Source organism: Oryx dammah, unplaced genomic scaffold (assembly GCF_014754425.2).
Source record: "Oryx dammah isolate SB20612 unplaced genomic scaffold, SCBI_Odam_1.1 HiC_scaffold_13, whole genome shotgun sequence".
NCBI lineage: Eukaryota > Metazoa > Chordata > Mammalia > Artiodactyla > Bovidae > Oryx > Oryx dammah.
The window spans coordinates 25,555,536-25,582,798 of record NW_024070197.1 but is presented as its reverse complement, the minus strand read 5'-3'; the positions used below and the strand labels follow the sequence as shown (position 1 = coordinate 25,582,798).

The 27,263-nt window shown below is 36.4% G+C and overlaps 1 protein-coding gene and 1 pseudogene across 4 annotated transcripts in view; both read left to right on the top strand.

The window, feature by feature from the left end:
* The window catches only part of AP1G1 (adaptor related protein complex 1 subunit gamma 1), an 81,858-nt gene that overhangs the window by 18,449 nt on the left and 36,146 nt on the right, over positions 1 to 27,263 (top strand). The window contains exons 1-10 of one of the 4 annotated variants that reach the window (XM_040253173.1): positions 1,666 to 2,151; positions 6,971 to 7,174; positions 15,714 to 15,838; positions 19,872 to 20,013; positions 21,434 to 21,530; positions 22,648 to 22,724; positions 23,655 to 23,663; positions 25,913 to 26,008; positions 26,458 to 26,538; positions 26,737 to 26,835. In XM_040253173.1, the coding sequence (XP_040109107.1) occupies positions 2,053 to 2,151; positions 6,971 to 7,174; positions 15,714 to 15,838; positions 19,872 to 20,013; positions 21,434 to 21,530; positions 22,648 to 22,724; positions 23,655 to 23,663; positions 25,913 to 26,008; positions 26,458 to 26,538; positions 26,737 to 26,835 (1,029 nt within the window). In that variant the 5' untranslated portion in view covers positions 1,666 to 2,052. Of the gene's footprint in view, positions 1 to 1,665; positions 2,152 to 6,970; positions 7,175 to 15,713; positions 15,839 to 19,871; positions 20,014 to 21,433; positions 21,531 to 22,647; positions 22,725 to 23,654; positions 23,664 to 25,912; positions 26,009 to 26,457; positions 26,539 to 26,736; positions 26,836 to 27,263 lie in introns of those variants that run through there. The other 3 variants (XM_040253175.1, XM_040253174.1, XM_040253176.1) reach the window with 3 other exon arrangements.
* LOC120872661 lies at positions 2,568 to 4,724 on the top strand (annotated as a pseudogene).

Below are 27,263 nucleotides of genomic sequence, written 5' to 3'. Positions count from 1 at the left end.
CTTGGTGAATGTTCTGTAATTAAGAAGAATGTATATTCTATTGTTGGTTGGGGTGTTCTGTAGATATTCGTTAGATCCAGTTAGTTGACAATGTCATTCAGTTTTTTTGTTTTATCCTTGGAGAACATGGTGAAGTCTCTTAACTATAATTGAGGAATTGTTTGTTTTTCCTTTCATAGGTGTCAGTTTTTGTCTCATATATTTTTTAACACTATTGTTAAGTATGTTTGCAATTGGAATTGTTGTATTTTCTTGGTGAATTCACATCAAGCAGTGAGAGGATAGGGAGAGATTACTGCATGCTCGCAGGGTCTCAGCTCCTCTGGTCGAGAGGAGTTTCCCTTTTCCAGTTTTTAGGTGCCTGCCTGGAGGTACTGCCATTGCTTTTTTGCAGCAGCCACCAGCGGTATTACCCCGGGGCAGGGAAGAGGGAAGGAAGACACAAAACAGAATTTCTTCCTTTGTCCTTCATCTTTCTTTTCCTGCTCCTTGGACCAGAAGGAGAGGGTTTTTCTTAGAACTTCTTCTCTGTACCCACTGAGCGCGTCCAGATTTGGGGCTGCCTTTGGGTACAAGCTGGGCAACACTGGAGGAAAATGACAGCTTCTTGCCAGTTTGATGTAGCTTCAAATTCTTGCTTTCTCTAGTCTGCTCACTGTCATTTGCTTTGCAGAGTCTTCAGGTAGCTGTGACATGTGTTTTTTCTAGGATTTATAGTTGCATTCAGAAGGAGAGAGAGGCAGGACTCCATGGAGTGTTGTTTACTCCCATTTTCACTGGAACGAGAACTTTTTGTTTAGTTTTGTTCTTAGAATATATTCTGAAATATACTAAATCCTTTACTTTTTACTTCACATGCCTGTGTAAACCAAAAAATAAAAAGTTTCAGTAAACAAGTGTTGCCTGCCATCAAGCCATCAGCCACTGCTGCTACTACAGCCATCTGGTGGTGTACCGTAAAGGGAATTCAGGATGGAGAAGAGAGAATACTGCCAGATAAGATGTGGATCAAAGGAATGACTTCAGTAAACCCAGACTCTGGCATTTGCACATACACAGAAGAGCACTAAAATCATTAACTTGAGATGTCTGGTTTTTGTGATTAGCAGTCATCTTGTGATGTTTGTTTGATTACATGTTTTTGGTTTTTTTGCCCATCCTGCTGGTCAAAACTCATATGTCCTGGCTCCTCCCTTATCTCTTTGGAAGGTTTCCTCTGAGCTGTTTGTATCTGTGGCCTTTAGTGAAAGTGAAGTCGCTCAGTCATGTCCGCTGTTTGCAACCCTGTGGACTATAGCCTGCCAGGCTCCTCCGTCCCTGGGATTTTCGAGGCAAGAATACTGGAGTGGGTTGCCATTTCCTTCTCCAAGGGGTCTCCCCAACCCAGGGTCTCCTGCACTGCAGGCAGACTCTTCACCATCTGAGCCACCAGGGAAGCCCTGAGCTATGCTGCTGCTAAGTCGCTTCGGTCGCGTCCGACTCTGTGCGACCCCATGGACTGCAGCCCACCAGGCTCCTCCGTCCATGGGATTTTCCAGGCAAGAGTGCTGGAGTGGGGTGCCATTGCCTTCTCCAGGGCATCTTCCCAACCCAGGGATTTAACTTGGGTCTCCTGCACTGCAGGCAGACTCTTCACCATCGGAGCCACCAGGGAAGCCCTGAACTATGGTCTTTGGTAATTCCCCGAATAAAACATAATTCTCAACTTTTTAGGTTGTGCATTTTTTAGTTGACACCTATTAAGATATTTTCTTGTGATACAGAAAGAAATCAAGTAGTAGTAAGTTGTCACAGCCCAAAGGAAAAAAAATCTTGTGTTTCTCTAAGCTAGAGGCAGCCTGGTATTGGAGGAAGAGTGCTGAATGGGGGAATCATGAGACATGAGTAAGGCTAGTGACTAATTCTGTGACCTTGTACGAGGTAGTTAACATCCTGAATCCTCTGTTTCCTCCTACAAAGCTAGGGGCATTGAGACTTCCCTGGTGGTCAGTGGTTAAGACTCCACAGTTCTAATGCAAGGGACCATCCCTGGCTGGGGAACTGAGATCCCATATGCCTCACGATGCAGCAAAAAAAGTACTAAAGAAAAAAGCTAGTGGCATGAACTGTATTTCTGTGACTCTGAAGCTGACAGCTGAGAAGTTGCCCAAGGTAACTTGTTTTTCTCTCAGCTGTCTTAAACTTCTGTGATTTCCCCCATATTTTGGGACTAGATTTAGGCTTTTTCTGATAGTCTTTGTTTGCTTTGTAGAGGTCTTCTAGAGAGAAGTTACTTACTAGCGGAGTATTACCATTGATATCGATTTTTTAAGTGGTTTTATTTATTTATTTATTTGGCTTTGTTGGGTCTTTGTTGCTGCACGGGCTTTTCTCTAGTTTCAGAGAATGGGGGCTACTCTCTGGTTGTGGTGGACAGCCTTCTCTTGCAGACTCTTCTTTTGTTGCTGTGCACAGGCTCTAGGGAGCAAGGGCTTCGGTAGTTGCAGTTCCCGGGCTCAAGAGCACAGGCTCTGTAGTTGTGGCGCATGGGCTTAGTTGCTCGGCGGCATGTGGGATCTTTCTGGATCAGGGATTGAACCTGTCTCCTGCATTGGCAGGCAGATTCTTTACCACTGAGCCACCAGGGAAGCCCTTGATTGATTTTAGATGTCTCTTGTTCCCCACACACCAAGTTAAGGTTAACAGTAAATAAGATTATTTTTGAAAATGCAGTTGCTGGGCTTTAGACGGTCAACACCTGATTTTACATTTGGTTCTTGATCTTTCAGAGCTGTAATACCTTTATGCTTTTCTTAGTTTATTTCACTGTGTTGAAAGTATGTATATAGTACATTGGTTTTGCTTACCTTTAAATTTTGTTTTGTCCTAAAGTCATTGATATTTATGATTATTGTGAAAGTAGTAGTTCTTTAAATGGACCTCTACTAATATTTTTTTATTATGAAAATTTTAAGGATTTAGATGCCTTGTTGAAGCTTTTTGATTTTTAAAAAGCTTTTGGTGATGTACAATTTCTAATACACAAGAAAATAGAGAATAATATGATGTATTGTCATGTATTCATCATATACCTTCATCAGTAATCAATAGTTGCCCATTTTGTTTCATTTTTACCTCTTCCTGTTCTCTTTCCTTGATGTTTTGCCTCCTGAGAGGAACATTTTATTTATTTATTTTAGTTCTACTTGGTTATTGCTGTCACCCCATCTCCTTCCACTTTCCTCATGCATGCACGTTCAGTCGTGTAGCCCCGTGGACTGCAGCCTGCCAAGCTCTTCTGCCCGTGGACTTCTACAGGCAAGATTACTGGGGTGGGTTGCCATTTCCTTCTCCAGCCTGTGAGTATTTTAAAACAAATCCTAGCAATCATATAATTTCATATAGATACAATATTTATTTTTGAAGTACTGGGAAGAACTTTTTGCATCTTAATACCAGGTTCAAGTGCCTACCTCTGTCACTTGCTAGCTTTGTGACCTTAAGCAGGTTGAATAGTTGTTCTGAGACCAAGTTTCCTCAAAGGCAAAGTGAGGATAGTGATTTTCCATCCTTATTTTAAAATGTTGTAAGGGACAAATGAAATAATGAAGATAATAACCATAAAAGTGTTTTGTAAACTACAGACATTAAACCCTCAAATAGTTCTATTAAAAAGTGACAAAATGGGTTTAGCCAAGTACAGGCAGCCGAAGGGGCGCCGCTGAACTGATCCGCTGAGCCTGTTGCTTCCACTGCCGACCCCTGCTCTGTGACCCGCGACTCCAGATCCCTTTTAGATCGGCCCAGGCGCCCCAGGCCCAGCACGGGCGGCGCCGCGGGAGGATGAGCCCCGGGCGGCAGAAGGAGGACCCGTCTCAGCTGCAGCAGGCCAGTGGGGCCCTCAAAGTCTGTCTGGAGCAAGGTGCTGCGGAGCTTCGCGGCCTGGGAAGACAAGGATGAAGTTTTAGATGTGATCTACTGGTTCTGACGGATCATTACTGTGGTCTTAGGTGTCCACACCTAAGTGTTGGGGAGTGTTCCCATTGCAAGGTTTCTTGGGAATAGCTGGGTTCTACCTGATTAACGTGGGTGTCGTGTACCTCTACTTCAGCAACTACCTGCGGATAGACGAAGACTATCGCGGCACATGGGAGCTCACAGAAGAAGGGTTTATGACATCGTTTACCTTGTTCATGGTCCTCTGGACCGTCTTCTACACTGCCATCCACTGTGACTGATGGTGCACGGCCCCACCTGCTCCCTGCCCGGTCCAGAGGACCCTCTTAGTCACAGCACAGAAGCATGATTGGCAGGGGCTCTCCAGCCACTTTGAACCGGGAAGACCTATGTTTCTGGACCGAAAATCAGTGTGTTGGGTGTCAGTGTCTTCTGCAAGGGTTGCAGCCTGAAACTTGAGAGAACCATCTACCTTTTGGAGAAGCACTTTTGAACTGTCTATTGCCAACTGTTTCTTCTTGGAGACCATTGTGAGATATCTGTTTGCCGATTGGAGCTGTCCTTTAATTTGCTGCACCTCTGGATCTGGATGAAACATTAAATTATCTTCCTTCTCCATTAGGTGTACAGTTTTTAAACTACCAATCATGGGCATTTCAAGTCTTCTGAAAACAGTATGGCAGTATGTGCATGGCCTGTAGCACAGTACAGGCAGCATCTGATAAGTTTTCATTGTAGAATGTTTTCAGATGCTTGAATAAATCAGATCTTTAATTGAGAAAAAAAAATGACAAAAGGGTATTATACAGGTAGCTTTGCATAGTTTAGGACACACAGTCTTAAGAGGGCCGGTATGCCAGAGCTTATCAATACCTAGGGAACTTTTCTGAATTCCTAACATACCATCCCTACCTTGAGGATTGATGCCATAGTGAACTGATTGAGTGGGATATCCTACGAGTCTGTTAGATTAGAGCAACATAGAAGATTATTGGTTTAGGATTCCACAGCTAATATGTACTAAAGGTGATTGTAATGATTGTCTAATTCTATAATTTTTATTAACATGGGGGTATAATATGTATAAGATAAAATGTATTTTAAGTATACAGTTTGGTGAATTTCAGAAGTGTATATATCCATTTCTATCACCCCAAAAGATTTCCTTGTTGTCCAGTCCAGTCCCTGTCCCTGCAGGTAATCAGTGATCTCTTTTCCATCATTGTAGATGAGATGTGTCTTTCTTAAAAGTTTCATATAGGTGAAATCAAACAATATGTGCTCTCTTAGTCTTACTTCTTTTGCTCAGCAGAATGTTTTTGAGACCCTTGTGGGTTGTGTATTGGTTCTGTTTTATTCTGACAAGTATACTTTTATGTGGGTATGCCAATCATGCTTTACCTGTTTATGAACATTTGGGTTGTTTCCAGTTTGGGGCAGTTATAAATGAAACTTCTTTGAACATTTTTGATCATGTGTTGGTGAGACACATATTTTCATTTCTCTTGGGTAAACACTGAGTGAGTTTGCTGAATCATATGCTAAGTGTATATTTAACTTTATATGAAATTGCCAAACTGTTTTCTAAAGTATTTGAGCTATTTTACATTCCCATGAGCAATGTGTGAAAGTTCATTTGTTCTATATTATTGCCTAAGATTTTAGGCATTCTAAGGGTGTAGAGTGATATCTCCTTAATTGTTTTAATTTAATTTCTCTGTTGACTGATGACATTTGCATCTTTTCACGTGCTTGTTGGCCATTCATATAAGTCCTTTGTAAGATAGGACTCCTTTCTTTCTTTGTTTTGCCTTATTTTTATAATGACATCTTTTGAGGGTAAAAGTTCAAAATTTGTATGAAATCTAGATTATTTTTCTTTTGTGCTTTGTTCTTATATATGAAATCATTGTTTAACCCACGTTTCCAAAGATTTCCTTCTGGGTCCCATTTTGAGTTAATTTTTTTATATTGTGTAAGGTAGGGTGCAGGGTTAATTTTTATTTTTTCTCATGACACGACTAGTCTTCTGGACAAAAAAATGTTGCCTGCCATTTCAGTAAACACAAAATATTGTGACCTGAAGACATCAGCCTGTGCAGCTCCCCTGATGGTGCACCGTGAAGGGAATTCTGGATTGAGAAAAATAGGATACTGGCCCTGGATAGTTACGATATGTATCAAAGGAATCAGTTCATTAAGCCCAGACTCTTGAATCTTGCCAAACATACAAAAGCATTAAAATTATTACTTTTGAGATGTCAGTTTTTGTGATTAGCAGTCATCTTGTGATGTTCAACTACATGTTTGTTATTTTTTCACAGCAAAACCTATGTATCCTGGCTCCTTCCTTACTTCTTTGAAAGACTTATCTGCGAGGCTGTATTCTGGGCTACAGTCTTCAGTAATAAAATGTAATTCTTGGCTTTTAGGTTGTGCATTTTTTTCAGTTGACAGTTTTGTCTGCTGAGATTGGTTTATTGTTTTTTTTCCACCACATTTTCAAAGAGTACCTAGTATATACTGAGATGATTATGTTTCTCAGATATGAGGTGTTTAAATTTGATATTTGATCTTTTCTCCTCATCTCTCATTTTGTTGAGTTGAGCTTTGATTATGATATTCAGTATTCATCTCATACTTTGTTGAACTATGTTGAGTTTAATGACAGTTGAGCAGAAAATACCTATCTTCTTTAAGGTTAGGCACAGTACTTTCATTAATTTAAGGATTGCGTAAAGATTTGACTTGAGTTAGTTCCTAAAATATTTTGATATTAGTGATAGACTTTTCATTGTTAGTGTATTTTATTTCTTATTTTGCTTTAGTTACCACTTAACATTTTTATTGGTGTTCTTTACATAAATTTAATGAATTGAGGGGTTTGTATGTAATTGCTTTGCTGGAACATTGTATTACTGGACTTAACAAGTCTTAAATTCTTAAAAATCAGAAATGTATGTGGAAAGTTGTGTGTATGGTTTTGGTAGAAAAAAAATGTGAACATCTTTATTTAATGTCTTTCTATATCCAGAGGATGCCAGCCCCCATCAGATTGCGGGAGCTGATCCGGACCATCCGGACAGCTCGAACCCAAGCCGAAGAACGAGAAATGATCCAGAAAGAGTGTGCTGCAATTCGGTCATCTTTTAGAGAAGAAGACAACACATACCGGTGTCGGAATGTGGCAAAATTACTATATATGCACATGCTGGGCTACCCTGCTCACTTTGGACAGGTAGGCTGGGGTGAGACCACATCTAGCAAAGGGTGCTGTGCTCTGCTTAGTCACTCAGTCCAGCTCTTTGTGACCCCGTGGACTGTAGCCTGCCAGGCTCCTCTGACCATTGGGATTCTCCAGGCAGGACTACTGGAGTGGGTTGCCACGCTCTCTTCCAGGCTAACAACGAACGGTATTCTTATTTTAATGTCAGTAGGTCAAGAACTGTTAGTCTTTCCTGCCAAGGAGGATAGGATATTTTTGATGTCCCAGTAGTCTCATTACTATGGAACTGAGAGAGAAAGCTGCTGACCTGGGAAGGCATGATACTGCCATCAGTTGTCTTTTCCATTGGGAATCTCTAATTATGTGGATTAGAGTATGTTTTGATAGTGGTAGTGAGTTTAAAGATTGACTGGGATTAACTGGTAGATTGTGATTGTTCTGTCACACATCCTGGACTATGATAAGTACACATTTAAGAAAAGTTTACTAAATGTTTTCTAAATTATTTTCTCAGTGCAGTAGTATTATAACACTGCCAACACTGCTGACAGTTGTGTTTAAGTAAAAGAAATTCGATGAATGCCAAGTAATGGCATTTAAGGATTTTGTCCTAAACCTTATTCCTTGATAGCTATAGCCACTGTGCAGGTCTGCCTCTTGTTTCACTCCCACACACAAACACATTATTTCTTTTTTTTTAAAAAAAAAAACACATATTGCTTGATACAGCCAGTCTGGGCATGATATTCTTGGTGATAAGTACTTTCTTCTTTCTACTTTTATACGTGGTAAGTAAGGGAGATTGAGTTACAGAGAAGGGTGTAGTGGGTTGTTTTTTGATTCTTATGAATGCTATTACATTTTATTTCACTTGAAAATTTAATTGTGTGCTAAGTAGTCTTTCTAAGGAAAAGACTGCAAAATTAAAAGAAAGAATGTGCAATACTAGGTGCAAAGAGAAAAAATACCACCCATATTTGCATTATTCAATAATAATATTATTAATGTTTTGATATATTTGTCAGGAAAGATGGCCATCAGTTTATTTTCTCTTCAGCTCACTAACTTCAGTGGAAGAATATACCCTCATCATTGAGTTAAAACAAAAAAATAATGGGATTGAATCTTCCCAGGCTGACTTGGGTGACTTTTATGCTCATTTTGGGGCAGGAAATGAGATCAGCCTCTCAAGAAATTCATGATTAAGAGTGGGAGAGCATTAATTCCCCAAAGGAGAATTGAGGTATTAATATCCGAGGAAAAGACCAGATACTAGGCAGTCAAAAGCAACAGCTGTCTCCTATAAGTAAACATTATATGCTTTTGCCATATCAGAAATGGATCTAGGTGGTTATCCATGTAGCATGTAACATAATTAGTATAAAACAGATAGCTATTCATGTATTCTTGTTGGTTGATTTTAAGTAGACACATTAAGTTAGATAGTCAAGTGGAGGAAAGACTCCTAATCCTTCCACTCAGAGAGTGCTGCTGTTACATCATGAGAACAGTAGATTTATATACTCCTAACGCTGTTCTTTAAAGACAAACTCTTGAATTTAAAATCATAGGGTAGACTTTGGTGATATTTCATTTTGTATAGGAACTTTATGTATATGTCTAAGATTCATTTCTGGGACATGTTTAAATAAAATATGTTTTCCGAGTCTATCTAGGTGGCATTTTTTTAAGAGAAACTACAGAGGTCATATTGAACGGATTTGGTAGCCATGAGAGAAGGCTGTCATGCCTCAAAATGAGAAAGTTTGAGCTTTAATAAAAGAGTAATAATTGGGGACTTCTCTAGTGGTCCAGCAGTTAAGACTCCATGTGTCCACTGCAGGGGAGGTAGGTTTGATCCCTGGTTGGGGAACTAAGATCCCACATGCCATGTGGTGCAGCCAAAAAAAAGAGTAATAATTGTAGTTGAAACATACCAAATAAGTTTGTATCAATAGTTCATAATAATTTAAAAAATTTGAAAGCGTTGTTGGCCATTTTTGGAAAATATGAGGGAAATGACTCATTGTTTTGAAAACTGGTAAAGAAAAGGAAAGAAACATTTATCCTGCCTTTTCTATCCAGTAGTTCCTTGTAAAATAATTATTGCTGAGTTCTTTCCAAAGGAACTATTGGTAATCCAATGGTATATGTAGAGAAAGTTGCTCCTTAGAGGAATAGCCCAGCTAATAAATGAAGAAGGGATGGAAGAAGAATTAAAATATTACCATTTTCAACCCCTGATGATCATCAGTGCTGCTGATGTCACAAAAGAGATAAAACCACCAGCAATAATTAAAGCCTCCTGTTAAAAGTGCATATCATCACCTGTGAATTATATTTGCTAAATCAAAACAATAACTGGTAAACGTGAATCTGATCAAATCTCCTTGTCCATTTAAAAAGAGACATTTACAAGTGTTCGTTGCTGTAGTTTCTAACAGGAAAGTATTGGGAACAGTCTGCATGTCCACAAAGAGAATAGATAAGTTGTATATTCATAGGTGAAATACTCTATAGCAGTGAACATGCCTGAACTGGAGCTTCTTGTCTGGATGTAGGTAATGTTCAAAAGATGTTGAGTGAAAAGGGCAGGAATACAATATGATACTTTGTGGAAAGTTTAAAGCGTACACAAACAATTGTGTTTTCCATGTATAGCTAAGGACATATGACAGGACACTGATCAACAGCAATTTTGAGTTCTGGTTACTCCTGGGATGAAGAGAGGGAGCTTAGACCGAGGCAGACTACTCAGAGGGATTTAATTGAATTCATCATACTAAATTTTTAAAAATAAATGGGGTAAAATGTTAAGATTTGTTGAAGCTCGTTGGTGGGTCAAATTTTTGAGTGAAATATTTCATAATAAATTTTCTCAAGAGAAAAAAAAAATGGGATACAATAGGAATGTTAATATGTATTTTCCTCTCAACCAGAAGAATGAAAAAAACAGGCTCTGGTTCATATAGATTTTATGTTGCCAGTCTATATAGTGGTAAAGCAGTTATAACCTTGTTCTTCAAACACGTGTGTGTGTTTGTAAACTAGAAAGTTATTTCTGAATATTAAAATGAAATAAAAGTAACTTAAAAAGACCTAACCAATCAGTTGCAGATCCATTAATATTTACAATATTTTAATTGCATCTTTTCATCGAGATGAGTGTTCACATCATAAAGCTCGGTGTTAAAAGCAAGTGTCACATGCATTTGACCTTTTGGGAAATTATTCTAAAAGCTGAAAAATGAGTGCAGCTTTTTTTAAAAGGGCAACCAGGTTAAATGTTGATAAAAGGCAGTATTTCTACTTGGTGCAGAAAAATGTGACAAAGCCAGAAACTTGGTAAAATTATCCTTTTAAAAATTGTTTTGAAATTCAAAGAAAATTGGAGCATTGAGTCTAGAAAAAGTATGTAGAAAATTAAGTTGTTAAGTTTTCCCTCTATTCTACTCCCTCCAAATATACTGTATTTGTTGTAAAGGGGGCCAGTAATTTCATTCCGTTAAGGCTTGTTGCTAATGACTGTCTGGAGTTTTGGAATGCTTCTGCTGAGAAAATATTCTGAGAAAAATTCAAGGATCAGCTGGAGAGAATTAGTAGCTATTTGCCTTGAAGACATGGCATGTAGGGTGCTGTCTTCCTTGATGTGGCTGTTACCTTAGTGATGAGAAACTCGGCCCAGATTGGTGAAACAACTGGCTTGGGTCTCTTAGCTAGAACCAGTCTTAGACTCAGCTCCTGACTCTGATTTCTTTCTCTTCCACTCTGTGTTATGTACAGAGAGAAACTTTTCTCGAATGTTTTCTTTCAGTTTCTAGCCTGAATTTGGTGTCCTTCCTACCCTGTTTCCACAGTAGCTTGTGCCTGACTGTCATGGTATATATATCATATTTTCTGATAAATATTCAAGTGCTGGTTTTCTTTATGTGTCCTTCTAACAGCATCAGTGAGAATGACTGGCACATTGGTTTGGGCACAGCAGGAATTTACCAAATTAAAGCAAAACGACCAATGACTCAGAACACTTGGAAAGTAAATATAAAAAAAATCAGTAGCAAAGAGTTGTCACAGTCAGCCCTTTGGGATGATAGTTGGGGAGACAGGGAGAAGGTTGCTGTGGATAAGCAGGTATATTGAGAGTGTTGTTAAGGGAGAAATTGATAGTAGGTGAGGAATACAAAATAACCCAGCAGAAAAAGCATAGCCTTCATGGAGTACAGAGATAAGAAAGGAGTGTACTTAACAGGCTCCGACAATAGCATCACAGATATGATGGATAGAATAGCACAGTAATTGCTCATTATGATTTTAAGTTATCTTTAAAAGGCTGATTGCTTCCATTTACTGAGTTATATTTGCATAGGGTTCGAAGGCATTTTCATGAAATGATTCCAAGACTTAAATGCTTTTTTGAAACATATGTTGTTTAACTTTGGAGGGAGAACAAATTATTTCATGTTTTTTTTTTCCCCCTGTTTAATTATAATGTTATTGTATTAACTTTTTTAACCATAAGTTCTCTTTGTCCTGCAGTTTTTTTCTCCCAGCCCAATATTATTCATCTTTGAAATAAACAATGACAGTTCACTGATGCAAAATTTAAAAGATAGAAAAGGATATATGATGAAAACTGTGGTTTCCATCCTCTTCCAGTCACTTAGTTTCCCTCCTTACAGGTGACTTGTGGTATTCATTTCTTAACTATATTTCCAGAGATACTTTATACATCTCCAGGCAATGGACATATATATTCTTACCTGTTCCAAAATTATATTGTAACATATTGTTTGCACCATCTACCTACTAATCCATCTTGAAGATTAGTCCATACCAGTATATAAAGAGCTTCCTTGTACATATTTTTTTCCCAGCTTTGTTGACATGTTCATGTTAGTAAATCCAGCATGGTATTCCATTTATGTATGAATCATAATATATTAAACTGATGTCTTATTAATGGACACTTATTTGCAATCTTACTGTTTAACGTAATAGTACAGTGGAATAATATCCATTATCTTGCTCATGTGTGAATATAAATGCTTTGTCAGTTCCTAAAAGTGGATTTGTTGAGTCAGAAGGATATGTGTGTGTGTGTAATGTAGATAGATACAGTCTTTCTCACTACGTCTTGTGCCAGTTTATACTCTGATTACTAATGTCCTTGCACTGTTATAATAACACTTAAAAAAAATCTTTGTTAATAGGTTAAAATGTGATATCTCAGTATGGTTTTGATTTGCATTTCTTTCTCTTTTCTAATAACTTCACTGAATCATATTTTGCATATCGTATAACTCACCTTTTTCAGGTGTACAGATCGATTTTTTTTTTCAGTAAGTTTTCCTAGTTGGTTTTGTATTTGTTTTGTGAGGAGATTGAACTTCATTTTGTACTTAAATTATTCTTTTTAGTTTGAACTGTCACTTCATATTCATTGTCGGTCTTTTTAAAAAGTAATTATAGAATCCTGTTGTATAGGATTTCATGTCTGGGTTGCAAGTAGTTTTTCTAAGTTTGTCGTTTGCTTTTACTTTGTTCCCAGAGTTTGGGGTGAAAGCAGAAGCCTTCTTGCATCTTGCCGGGGGACTGTCGGTGGTGGATCTAAGGGTAGATGTGCGGGCCAGCTGTCTTTCAGGTGGAAGTTGTAGGCGGCTACAGATGAGTAGAAGTGCCGGGGTGAAGTTGAGGTGGTTGTCTCAGGAACAGATACATTTAATTGGTCACTACTTTTCTTCTGTAACTTATGTGTTTGTCGTGTTTTTAGTGAGGGCTGCTCAAAAATGAATGCCTTCTCCTCACTACCCACATCCCACTGTGTTCTGCTTCAGTCATTTTCTTTTTCAATATTTGAAAACTTTGTAACAGTCTTAATAGTGACACGTGGTGCATTATGAGCTCAGTTGCTGGCCACTGCCACGTAAGTGTGAAGTGTGATCAGAGTCAGCCCTTCATCTGAAGATGTATTTCAGAGACCATTTCCAGTATATAATCATATTTTCCCCTCAAATTTGTCACCTTCAAAAAAAAAAAAACAAAGCAGCAGCTCATTCTTGAAGCAGAGTCCCTGAACCAATGGAGAATATTTAAAAGAAAGAATTTAGTTATTTGTCCCTTTAGTTTTACTTTTGGTGTTTAGTTAGTAGTTTTAACAGCTGTCACAAAAAACAGCAAATTGTACTTACTAGTCTGATGAATTTTGGTCTTATCTTAAAACCTGGCTTCCCAGGTGGCTCAGTGGTAGAGAATCCACCTGCCCAGTGGAGGAGCCACAGGAGATTCGGGTTTGATTCCTGTTGCAGGAAGTTCCCCTGCTGGATGAAATGGCATCCCACTCCTGTATTGTTGCCTGGAAAATTCTTTGGACAAAGAATCCTGGTGGGCTATAGTCCATAGAGTTGCATGGAGTTGGACGCAACTGAGCACGCGATGTGCGCGTGCACACACACTCTTAATCTTGGCCTTTAAAAATATGAAGTAATATTAATGCCTAAAAATATCCTTCTCATTAGTTCATCTTAATAAAAAAATTGGGGGTGGTTTATTTGTTTAATGCTTGATGTTTGTCAAAAGCATGATTCAGTAAGGATGATAAACATTTCGGTGATATCTTGATTCTTAGAACATTTTCTTTCACTGTTAAAATATTATTTATAGAATGATTAAGTGAGAAGATTTAAAAGCCTTCAGTTTGAAAAAGAGAAAGATTTTTCTAATAACATTTTAACTTGTGATTTTCTCATTCACCTCAGCAGTTACTTTTCGGCTGACATTTAAGAATGACTGTAATCATCTACTTCAGAAATTATTCTTTGAAATTTAAATTATGTAGATAGAAAGAAAGGGTTGTTAGATAATCTTTGTTAATCTCAGAGGCATTTTAGTTTTCCTTGGGATCCTGCTTATTCTCTTAGAGGCTTCTTTGACTTGTTCATGATGCTATAGTCATCCCACAACCTTTTGGTGTTTTTAATGTAGGCACATTGAGAGAGCAGTTTTTAAATAGCTCAAGATGGATTTATTTGTAAACTCTTTTAGTTTCCTCAATTTGACTTTCATACTTACAGGCAGATTCGTGTGGGAAGTAGTCTCATGAGATCTCACATTGCTATGTACATTGGTCTGCATCTGAGCCCCTTTCCTTGGAATGCGTTGATTCTAAATGGGAGCATAGTTTGAAAAACTCCTCTTAAAGAGTTTTAACTTGTGTATACCCTTTGAAAACCGCTGCCCTAGAGGGAATGTTTGGCTTCTTCCTTGTTAGTCAAGATGAAATGATAAAGTATATATCAGTGATTATGAAGTTCAAGAAGGTCTTAAGTAGAGAGACAAACTAATTACAAGGACTTTTTTTTTTTTGAAGTATTTTTGATTTACAGTATTGTCTGTATTTCCAGTGTACAGTGAAGTGATTGCATTATACGAATGTGTGTGTGAGTATATATTTCAGATTTGTTTTCATTATGTTAAGATACTGAATATAGTTCCCTCTGCTATACAGTAAATGATTGTTGCTTATCTATTTTATGTATAGTAGTTTGGATCTATTAATTGCTCCTAATTTACTCCTCTCTTTCTCTTGCCCTCTGGTAACCATAAGTTTTCTACCTTGATATGTTTCTATTTTGTAAGTAGATTGATTTGTATTACTTTTTAGATTCCACATGTAAGTGATATCATGTACCATTTGCCTTTCACTTCACTTAATATGAAGTCCATCCATCCATGTGGCTGCTAATGGTAATACTTGGTTCGTTAATACTCTGTTATACACACATGCCTGCGTGTGTGTGCACACACACACCCCCCACAAACCTTAAACGAGTCATCTGTTAATGGGCACATGGGTTATTTCTGTATCTTGGCTATTGTAAATAACTTCATGGATTCTTAAGCTCTGAGGGTTGTGTAAAGAATTATGTAAGAGGAAATTGTATAAAATATTTTAGGTTAATTCTATTACTGAGTTTTCTTGTGGCTTTATGTTGTTGTTTACTTCTGTTTGATTCCTAAAACCTCTCTTCTTCATAGTTAAAGCCTCAAATGTAGCACTTTTCCACATAATGTTAAAGTTAATTGTCCTTTTTTAATTGTACCTTTCGTGATGTTTAGGACTGTTTGACACATGGGTGCATTTCAGTTACTGAGCTTTTGATATTCAAAATAGGAACCAGACATTAAATACACATGTGTTAGGTGCTCATTTAATGTTCCCTAGGAATTAAATTAAGAGTAAGGTTTATTAAACCCTTATGATAACACTCCCGTAGTCTGTACGGATATTTAGATCTAACATAAACTTCACAGATTATTTGGATGGCAAGTATGATAGGGCCTTAACTAGATACTCTATTCCAGAGCTTGATTGTTAACATTAAGATATTGAAAGATCTTAAGTCTTTGCCTTTGATTTAGGTGGTTTGATGATATAGGTTATACCTATGTACTTTAGTTATCCATTGACTCTGGGTTAAAAACATTGCTTTCCTGATTGTGGTAGCAATTTCTTAATTTCTTTCTTTTTTTTTTTTTTTTTTTTAATTTGCAGTTGGAGTGCCTCAAGCTTATTGCCTCTCAAAAATTCACAGACAAACGCATTGGCTATTTAGGGGCAATGCTGCTGTTAGACGAAAGACAAGATGTCCATCTTCTCATGACCAACTGTATCAAGAAGTAAGTCTTAATTTCTTTCTTCTAATAACTGCTTTGTTTTTTTAGGTCTTTTTAATAATATGACATCAAAGGCTTCTGTTTATTGGTTTTATATTTGCTGTCTAGAATATAATTGAGTTGCTTTTGGTTCTGGAGCTTATATATAAAGAGGCTAAGGAAAGGATTAAAACTTCTGTAGAAAAAAGTAAAACTGTAGGAGATAATTTAAATGAAAGCATTGTTGTACATCTTGAGTCATAGCAACTATTTAGCATGAATAAGCATTTGGACTTTGATAGAACAGAAAAAGCATTGGTAAATCTGAGCTTTCTTATCATAGAATTTTTTGAATACCATGAATTATGAGGCATTGTATTTATTAAATAATTACCAGTATATTCTGAATGAATACCATTTAAAGGTAAAAAGAGAGGTCTTGCTTGTCAGCAATCTAATCCCAGATTTCAGTTGCTGACAGTTGTATTTGTCCTGTGAGCTTTTGTGCATAAGTCCTTTTTTCTCTAACAGGTGCTTTACTGATTTACTAGTCCAGTTATGCGTTTACCTTAGAAACTGAAGAAGCTTGTCGTTCCAGAGAAAGTAGAAGACCTGCGAGTAGGGAGTTAACAGCTCTTCTCAGTGTCCCTCTCATAATAGATTTCTCTTAAAAAGCTATGAAAGTTCTGATGGCCTTATTCATTTAAGGTTCTTTTTGGTTTGTTTTGGTTTTGGTATGTCTGCCAGTTTATCTCCTTTTTTAGATTTCATTTTTAATTTACAGTATTTCTGCAAGTGACAGAAAGAAGCAGGGGTTTATAGGTGATCAGTTTCTAGACATTGAACTCATATTTTGCTGTGGTAAATGTTATAATTTAAAATTTCCCTATAATGAAAAGTTTTAAAATGAGAGTTATGATTTGTTTGTAAAAATATAGTGTCTCATTTAAATACATTGACTCTGCAGCTTAATTTGGGAATATTTTGTTCTTTTTGGCCTTGAAATAAATACTAATAATGAAAATACTAGGTTGCTTCAATTTATTCAACAAACATTGATTGCATACCTGTTGTATGCCAGGAGCTATTGTAAGTGCTGAGGATGGAGAATGAAAAAAGTGAGCGGAAATCTTTGATGTCATGGAGGTTACATTCTAGATGTTTAACATGACTTCATACTCTTATTTTGGACAAGCCTCTGAAAGTTTCTTTAATTTTTGTTCTTACATGCTCTGTTGCCCTTATTACTCAAGCCTTTAGTCACATGCTGATAATTTGGCAGTTCTGCCTAGCATCAAGTTTTGAGCAAACTTAAGAATAGGTTTGTAGCTTGATTAAAATTGAAGAATGAGGCATATAGGCAAAGAAGGGAATCTGTGTGTATAATGAGACCCAGCCAAGCCCCAAGTGAATTTAGGAGAGAGCTACTAATAGTTGGGAATTGATCTGATACTTGAGTTTAAGTTCAGTCAAAGGACTTTGGATCATTCAGTTTTTTAAAACCTTTTAATGAATCATTTTTTTGTTTCTTTGTGAGGTTTCTTGCTTTTTGTTTGTATTATAGGGCATCATAGTGTACTTGCAGTTTTTCTGTTTAATGATGGCATCTTTACCTCATTGGTCCTGAAAAACTTTTAAGACATTAATGATCTTGGACTTAAATCTTTAAAAATCAGACACATTATTTTAAGGGCTTGCATTATACAGATATTCTTAATCATTGAAAAATGAATGAAGAGTTAACAAAATATTTTTGGGAACTAGGACCATAATTAAGTTAAAGTTTATTAGTAAGTTTTATCTTAAATATTCAAATTAGTAGGAAGTAGCAAACCTGACTGACACTTTCCTTTTGTTTCTTTTCCTTTCTTTGTTCTTCGGGGATTTATTCATTTATTTATTCAATAATTAAAAATTATTGTTAATGAAACCTTTACAGTGTTGACAGCAATACATTTTGTGATGAAATATAAGCTATTTTCCAGAAGAAAAACAGTTCAGAGAGAAGAATGGCATTATTTTACACTTTTGTAAATATCTTTAATATCTAACCTAATAGAATAGGTTAGATGGTTGTATTTGCTTCTGCATTCATTTTTTTATGATTTGGTTGAAATATATGAAGATCTAGCCTTTCACAGATAATGTTTGAAAAAGGAAGAGGGCTTTAATAACCCTTGCATAGATAACTATGGATAACCTTCCATGATACCGTACCAAACTCCACAAGTGGTAGTTTCATTAGGTTAGTATAGAATCTGAAACCATATCAGTGAAGTTTTTTTTTTTGTTATATTGAAACCCATTCATACAGTTTGACTCTTTTGCATAGTTTTTAAACATCATGCTTAATGCATTTGGAGAAAATTGATTCACTGAGTTTTAAAGTTTAATAGACTGTCAGTTTCATGATGGCAATGTAAATATTCCCAAATTCTAATTTTCACTTTCAAAGCTTAGGTTTATCATTGGCAACAAATATTGTCACTTGTTGCCCTTGAAGTGATAGACTTATTCGCCTTTTCTTCCAGAAAATGTTTGCCAAATAACCACATCTTAATAATTCTTATTTTTCAGGTAAAAATGATGTTCATTTTAAAAACAGTTCATTTTAAAAACAGCTGGTTCGTAGTTTAGCTTGCAAATGAAACAGATACACAACTGCTTTTCTCTGAGATTGTCCCTTATTTCATTATGCATCAGAAGTATTTCATGCATACTTTCCATTTTGTCACAGAGAATATTAAAAAGTGTGCACTGAAGAGTCAAGGTATGAGGGAGTTCCTTGGTGACCTAGTGCTTAGGATTCTGGCCTTTCACTGAAGTGACCCAGGTTCAATCCCTGATCAGGGAACTGAGATCCTACAAGTTGCATGGCATGGCTTAAAAAAGAAAAAAAGTCAAGGTATAATTAAGCTAGTCATTTTTACTTCTTTGTCATGAGTGACTGAACAGCAGACAACAACAAAATGGGGAGTATTAAGTGAAACTGCCTCCCTCCCTCCGTTCTTTCACTGTAACTGTGTGGCGGTGAATTCAGGGACTGGTAATACAGTTTGGTGCCTGATTTGTGCTAATGTGCCTTAGTTTTTCCCATTTGCACTAATAGTGCAATAAAGCTGACCAATAATGAGTTAGTATTGTAAAAGTAGTTTGTATCTCATGGACCCCCTGAAATAGTCCTGGGAACTTCCAGAGATTCTCTTTTCACCGTTTGAGAACCACTGAACTAAAGGATTTTAAAATACTCTTAAGGCTGGTAGAAGTAGCATAAGGTATAATTCAACATAGGAATTCAGCTTCTGCATAGGAAGAGTTGATTATAATATATAAATGCATTTACTATTCAAACTTTTAATGCTTCAACTTTTCTGAAAATACTTCCTGGCTGGTTTAGAAATAATTTTGTGCAGTAATCAGTGCCTGTTAGAAATAGAATTTTTTGTATCTGTAGTACTAGATATTGAGCCTTACTGTAACATCTACCTTAGCTTAAGATGGTTTAATTAGCTGTTTTTTTAGTTGTTGTTTTTCTTCTTTTGAATAAATAAAAATTAATATCAAGGTTAATACTATAACATAAGATCAAAGATTTTAGAGTGTTTCTGTTGTGATGTTTGTCATCTTAAATGCTCTAGCAGTAGAGATTGTGTTTTCTAAATTTTTTTTAACATTTTGGTTAATATCTTACTTTTTTGTAGTTAGTAGTAGAGCATATTAAAATCTTAAAAGATAGAGTTGTGCTTCATATTCTGTCATTGCTAGTAAAGAAAGTGCTTTTGGCATCCCATAGATAGTATGTTGTACAGTTTCTGTTACTCATGGTGTTTGGAAACTCTGGGTTGTAAGCATGTAGAACGAACTGTCAGTTTACTGTGTTGTAATTTGTATTAATAATAAGGTTAGAATAAACGCTTTTTTTGCAAAAATTATCCTAACATTTTCCTTATGAGAGAAATCATGAATCATTCAGAGCTTTCTCGTTAGATTGTGAAGCTTCTTCATTGGGAGCACCGGGCAGGGCATATTCATTTCTGCCGCCTTCTTTCTTTTGCAGTGATCTCAATCATAGCACACAATATGTACAAGGGCTAGCACTTTGTACCCTCGGCTGCATGGGATCCTCAGAGATGTGCAGAGATCTTGCAGGAGAGGTAGAAAAACTCCTGAAAACCTCCAACTCTTACTTAAGAAAAAAGGTAACTTTCCATGAAATGGAATGTCTGTGTTTGGATTAGGGAGTATTATGGAGAGAAGGCACATTATTCATTTTTGAAAGCGTAAGTGATAACATAAATTTCTCTGTGCAGTAAATGTGTTTTAAATGACTTTATATGAAGCAGTTGTTCATAAGTCAAAATCTACTTTTTATACTAATTTTGGAGGTGATTTTTTTTATTGCCTATGCCTTTGTATTAGGGCCTTTGAATCTTGGAAGTGCAATTCCTTGGGACCTAGATAATTATTAGGGAATGATTTAGAACCTCCTTCCTAAAATTGGTATATCTAAGTGGAATAGTAATGGAAGACAGTGATCTTATTCTCTTATATGCTTTTGTTAGTATAAATATTCTATTGTTATTTTATTGTGCTTGAATCTTAAAGCCTTCATAAATAAGCGGTATAAAATTTAGGACTCTAGAAGTGAATGACATAAGATCATCTGATTGTCAATGATTGTGCCTCTGCATTTAATGGTGTGAGACAAAGCTGTTAAAAGGGCCGAGCTGTTTGCCAGGATCGTGTGCTGCAAATGATGGCTATAGGCCAAAGCCAGTCCTTTCTCTTAAAGAATGTGTGGGCTGCTCTTGTTCAGAAAGATTACATAAATATTAAATAAAATATACCTGCAGATTAGGAAAAATTGTTTTCCTCAATTGTAGCATGGAAAGAATTAGTTGAAATCTTTTCTTATTAATGTACCTAAATTATGATATTCAATTCCAACAAGTAGTAGTTATGATTCCTTTGCGGGGGTCGGGGGAGAGTAACTGAAATCAGTCTTTGAATGTCCCCTTCTTTCCTGTGAACAAGCTAGGGCCATCTTTTCTTTAGTAGAGATTGGTTGGCGAACAAAGAGACTTAACTAAGATACTAAGTAACTTTCAAATGATTTTCTTGATTTCAGTAGATTTTGAATGGAGAAAGTATAGGTATTATTAAAAGTAGCAGCAGATTTAAAGCATCTGCAATATATGTATCTTTCACCTGCATAGTGTTTTTATAAAACCTTTTGGTTTTCTTACTCAGAAAAACGATGATCACAGATGGAGTCTTTATTTTTTAACTTTGCAAAGCTGCAGATAAATTATATTTAGCACAATTGGTAAGCTTGTGTTAACAGATGGTCTGGTTGAAAAAAGTTGTTGTCCACTTATTTGGTAATATATGACCGAAGAGACAGGTGAGTTAGAAGTTCTCATTAATGGAGTAGTATAAATTGGACAGCCCTAACCAATTAATAACTAATAAATCTGATAATAATCAGATCTATACTTCCTTTCTTTTTTTATGTAGGTGAACTGATTGACAAGGTTCTTTTGTTTGTAAGGTTGGTTGTACTGACTTTAATTGAAATAAATCTTTTTTTGTCCTTTTTATGTTTTTTTTTTTTTGTAGGCAGCACTTTGTGCTGTTCATGTCATCAGGAAGGTTCCTGAACTTATGGAGATGTTTTTACCAGCAACAAAAAATTTGTTGAATGAAAAGAACCATGGTAATGTGATTTGGATGCACTCATGAAGTACTGAGGGAGAAGGAGAAAGAATAGTCTTCAGGCATTCTTGGCCTCTGTCTCACACAGTGGACTCAGCTTTCTGCTGTGCTTGGACACCTTTTCCAGGAAAGGCCAATGGGTTGAATCTCTCTTCTACTCTCAAATGCTAGTTTTGTAATTAGAGATTGATTGCTTTATAGTAAGCTTGTTTTTCATTTCTAGTCCCCTTTTATTGTATCAAAAATACTATATTATGTAATACTCAGTATAATTGCAAATGATCCAGCCTTGATTTTCATGTGTGAAACCTTTTGACTTCTTGGCTTCTTTCTTTATCTCTTTGCCATTGTAGTGTAAAATTTGTGAAACTCTTTGTAGGTTACTTGTAACAGGAATTTGTAATGGGTACTCAAGATATATAAAACTTTGGAGGAATTAGATGGAATGAATGTATGTGGCTGTTCTTTACTGAACATTTTATTCTTATTTTGAATTTAATGAAACAGATTCTGAGTGAAGAAAATTCTTCTGTCCTAAATGCTAAGAAAAAAAATGGTAACAAGTATTTAATTTGATCAATGCCTAGAAGATTCAGAATATATTTGTTGAATAAATGAATGTCTAGGGCACATATTTAGTGTTAAGTATGTGATTCTTTTCATTCACTCTTGAACAAGCAAATTTACTTTGTCATTCATGACTATATTTTGTCTGGAAATTTAAAGTCTTAGTAAGATTTTTCTTCTTGAAATATCTTTCAAAAATCAGCTAAGAGTTTACTAAATCTGGAGCAGGTGATATCCAGTTTATGTTGACTGAGCATGTCTTTATGGATATTCTCAAATGGAGAGGCTTGTACATTGGATGTCATTTGTAACCAATTATTTTGGCCACATAACTTTAGAATATTCTGATTTGACTGAGATCATCTGTATTAAATCAGCAGGTATCTATCAATACCTTCTTTGTATTCAGCTCAATGCTTAGATTCTTGGGAGATTAAAAAACAAAAGTAGCAGCTACCTTTTTGGAATTGACCTTCAGAACTGAAAGCCCTGTGCTATGAAACTGAAGAATACAGCCTCATTTTTAGTTTTCACTGGCTCTTTTCTTTCAGGTGTCCTTCACACTTCTGTAGTCCTCCTCACAGAAATGTGTGAGCGAAGCCCAGACATGCTTGCACATTTCAGAAAGGTAGGTGCCATTCTGTATATCTAAGCCTCTCTTGATTGAAATGATTTTCCTAAAGGACATGACTTTCTCACTTAGGAATTTTCTTTTGAAAGAAAGGTATGGAACTGAGTAAAGGACCTAACCAACCCTTCTGTGTGGTAGGAAGCCTGCTTTAGGCGTCTAAGATCTGGCAGTAGTACAGTGTTTCCCCTTTCATAATGGAAGTCTTCTCTCCTTGGCAGACACACCGATCTCTCCTGTGCTTTGTCTACTGTTTTCACGTTGAAGTTAGGAAATGTAACCTGAGGTCGAATTACAAGCAGGAATTGTGTGTGTGTGTGTGTGTGTGTGTGTGTGAACCTGAGGTCTAATTACAAGCAGGAATTGTGTGTGTGTGTGTGTGTGTGAATTGTGTGTGTGTGTGTGTGTGTGTGCACGTGCGCACGTATTTTAAGGCAGGTGATTTCTTTTTTTTTTCCCCCCTAAGGTGAAAACTGCAAACTGAGATTTGACATTAACTTTACCTAACATAGAGTCCCCCTCCGTTCATTTTGTGCTGTGGCGACTCCAGTGGTGGACATCTCTAGCTTTCTGAAGTCCCTCCCTCCCTTTCTTAGAGCATTTTAGAATGGAAATTTTTGTTTTTTCCACTTACTTTCAGAAGGCACTAGTAAGCAGGACTCAGAGAAAGACTATTTTTTGGGTAATTACATGCATTCAGTTCCTTTTACAGGATGCTGACCACTCCATATATTGGGTTTACTTTGCACTTTAGATCTAACGAAGCTCTAATAGCAGCTCTTTGGGAAGGGGGGGGGCTTTTTTTTCCTCCTTAGATGGTCATGTCTTGATTAAAGTATTATAAAAATAGTATGAGGCCCGTATCTGTCCCTAATGCTTGCTTTGTATGTTTTGTTCCTGTTTTCTGTTTGGAATCCTGCTGTATGTTAGAATGAAAAGGTAAGAATTAACCCTCATTTAGATGGTGCATGCTGGCATTAGGTCCTTAGTAGCTTTTGTGTATCCATCTACAAATGTGGCTTAAAAAATATACTAATGCTGAATCTGTGCTTAATACTGTGTTATTTGTCATAGCATTTTTGGCTAACTCCTTAGTCCAGATTTTGTCTTGTCACTTAAACTCCTGACTCCACAGTCAGCCTTGGATTTCAGTTGCAGCCTTTCCTGATTTTTAAGCCTCCTCCTCTGCCTTTCCTTTATCTTCACTTGAGAAACTTTGAGCAGTTTCCCAGTGGCATTGGTGATGGCAGTCCAGATCATTTTGGAACCAAAACACCAAACACTGCTTCTTTTTGAAGTAGATACACTTTAGAACTGTGTCTGGGTAACCTCATACTTTAAAAAGCTCAGTACGTACTTCTGAACTTTCAATTCAGACTTAGAGCTTTAATTTCCTCCTGACTTGCCCTCAATCTTGCCTTGAAGTTTTGGAGTGTTAAAAGATTTTTGAGGTAGAGTGGGTGGGCATCAACTGATTTTCATGGCTGCAGCTTTTCCCTTTGTCATTTTATTTTGTCTTGTCATCAGTTTTAGTAACTTGCTTTTTTGTCTGAAAAATAAAGCTTGGTTCCAAGAATTTGTATGCTTAGAGATATTTGTGCTTTTTGTCCCAGGGTGCTCTTATGTGGTGTGAGCTTGGTAGCTGAAGGAAAAAGAACTTTTCTGAGACAGAAACCAGATTTAAAAAAATAATGAAGGATGTGTGTAGTACAAAAAAGTAGACCATTGAGAAGTATGCAAGGCGAACTACTTCTTAGTGCAGAGCTTGGTAATTAGATGGCCCCAGTTTTATTACATTTTAAAGCAGTTTATGCAGTTATATTATTCTGACTTCTAATTGAATCTGTCCAGAGTTGACAGATTTAATGTGGATTCTGTTTAGAATTTACAGGCCATTGTAAGCTTAGATTTGTTTGAATCTTGGAGTTGTCCAAATTAGATTTTTGTTTAGGTGACTTACGAAGTGCTTAATTCTGAAGTGATATGGGCAAACCTATTCACACGGATTATGTTGTCTTATATTCAGCAGTAGACTTAGTGTTGTGTTTTGAATGCATTCCTTGGGCCCAGCTTGGCTTTTGTTTCAGTCTTGATCCCCTTAGAGAGGAATCCAGATTCAATGAGAAAAAGATAATTGAGTTGCAGCAAAGTTGGGGCTGTTCTGATTGCCTCCAAGACAGATAAGATTGAGTTTGCTTTGGACGGTTCATAATGTTAGGTGATTAGAGTTGTTTATATAGCTAAACTGAGTTTGTAGTTGGAGACTGGAAAGGTTCTTATTGTGGCAAACATTTTGAAATGTGGTTTTAATTTTAAATGATTTATCAATGAAGTGCAATAAGTAATAGTATTTAAAGCATTTTTAAGTTCAGCTTGGCAATAAAATTGCCTCTGCTGTGTGTCATCAGTCAGTCTGGTGGACAGAGTTAAAAAAGGAAGGGCATTCTGACCATAAGGAATGTATCATTTCATTAGTAAGATAAGATAGGCAACAAATGTATGATTAGGTCCTGAAATTAAATTTTACCAAAAATTGTGTCCTGTGAGTTAAGAATAGGACAAAAACAGCATTTGTGGCCTTGCTGCCTTCCTCAGGGGAAGGAGACAGTTTTTCATGCGTCTTTTCCACTTGGTAGGTGTTAGAGACTTTTGTATTCCCTATTGTTTATTGAGAAAGGATATAACTGACAATATGTTAAGAGGAGAGAGTTTTTTTTTTTCTCTATTTGAGATAATTTGTTTTAAACTAATTTTCACAAAATTACCAGAGTTTTGGATGTGGTAGCATTTTATATCCACATGTATTGGATCGATTAAAAACTGAACATGCTTGTGCAACCTAGGTGTGTCAAGTCCCATAGAAGTCCCCATAGGCATCTGTTTTACTCGTTTCTCATAGGCTTTCTGGCCTACTATTATTTGTAGTATCTTTGCATATATAACTCTGGAGTAAAAATGTCTGGTTTGGTTTTAATTCAGATAACATACATACTCCTTCTTGAGTTCTGGGCCAGAATACTTCTAAGTTATGTCTGTGAAACATCAACAATATACTAGGATATTGTATCAGTAGAATTTGCCTGGACTCAGACTCTTGAACCTTTTTTTCGAAGCCAAGTTAACCTCTGCCTATTCCTGAGAAATTCTTTGATGTTCACTGTTTTTTAATGCATCTCTGTTCCCTGCAGCTTGTGCCCCAATTAGTTCGTATTTTAAAGAACCTCATCATGTCCGGATATTCACCAGAACATGATGTTTCTGGGATCAGTGACCCCTTTTTACAGGTGAGCTTGAAAGAAAGTTTAGGATAAATGATAAATTTTGGAATGAATTTTTCCTTCCTCTTATGTTTGTGTCGGGTAGTTTTGGTAGTTAATTGATTAAGCTAGTTACATTAATGAATAGTGACACAATTCTGTATTAGATTAACAGGATAAAATTATATTTGTAATAGTCAAATCATATACCGCATAGAAACGTGATTTTCCATTGTGATATAGCTCTGCAGGTAATGGTATCCTGTGACTGTGAAGTGTAGGTTGTCTAACAGCTTCATTAAGACATAGAACCATACATAACTGCTCTAAAGATCATGTTTAAAATTCTTCTGTTTGAATTTTGACCATTTCTATTGGGATCTAAGACTTCATTTAAGTTATATGAATTTCATATCAAGCAAAGTTCCTTTGTGCTAGACAGAATTTGTTGATGTTTGTCATATTTTGCGCATTAGGTACGAATTTTGCGGTTATTAAGAATTTTAGGACGAAATGATGATGACTCAAGTGAAGCTATGAATGATATATTAGCACAGGTGAGTAGAACAAAACTTGTGTTTTTGTAAACACTCATTTTAGTATAGCAGGGAGGATATTGATTTTGATTATATGGAGCAATTTTTATTTGTGTTTTCTCATTGGTGGCTGAAAACAATCACAAAGTGTCTCTTGTTACCTCTGGATGTTTTTTGGAAGCATTGTTTTGTCACGTAACACCTTCTGTATCTTTTCAGGTTGCCACTAATACGGAGACTAGTAAAAACGTAGGAAATGCTATTCTTTATGAAACGGTTTTGACTATCATGGATATTAAGTCAGAGAGTGGACTGAGAGTAAGTTTTTAATCTTTAAACATTTTATTTTAAAATAATTGACTTGGACTTTGGAAATTAACTTTAGGAAAGAATGATGCAGAATGTATAATGTTTTGGTACCTGAAGTATCATTCTCTCCACTGAAGGATTAATGTTGATTATAATAGAAATTCAAAGATTTTACGTATGGTTACAAATATAGATGATGTTGAATGAAGGAACCATTTCAGAATAAGCTTTTGTTTGGAGCCGTGATTTGAGTTGGCCTCATTCACTTCAAACAAGACAACAACATATTTGAGTTAATCCATTTTTCTTAATATTTATTTGTGTTAAAAAAATGAACACATAAAGTAAAAAAAATTTCAATACAAAATGGTGTCAGTTCAGTTCAGTCGCTCAGATGTGTCTGACTCTTTGCGAGCCCATGGACTGTAGCACACCAG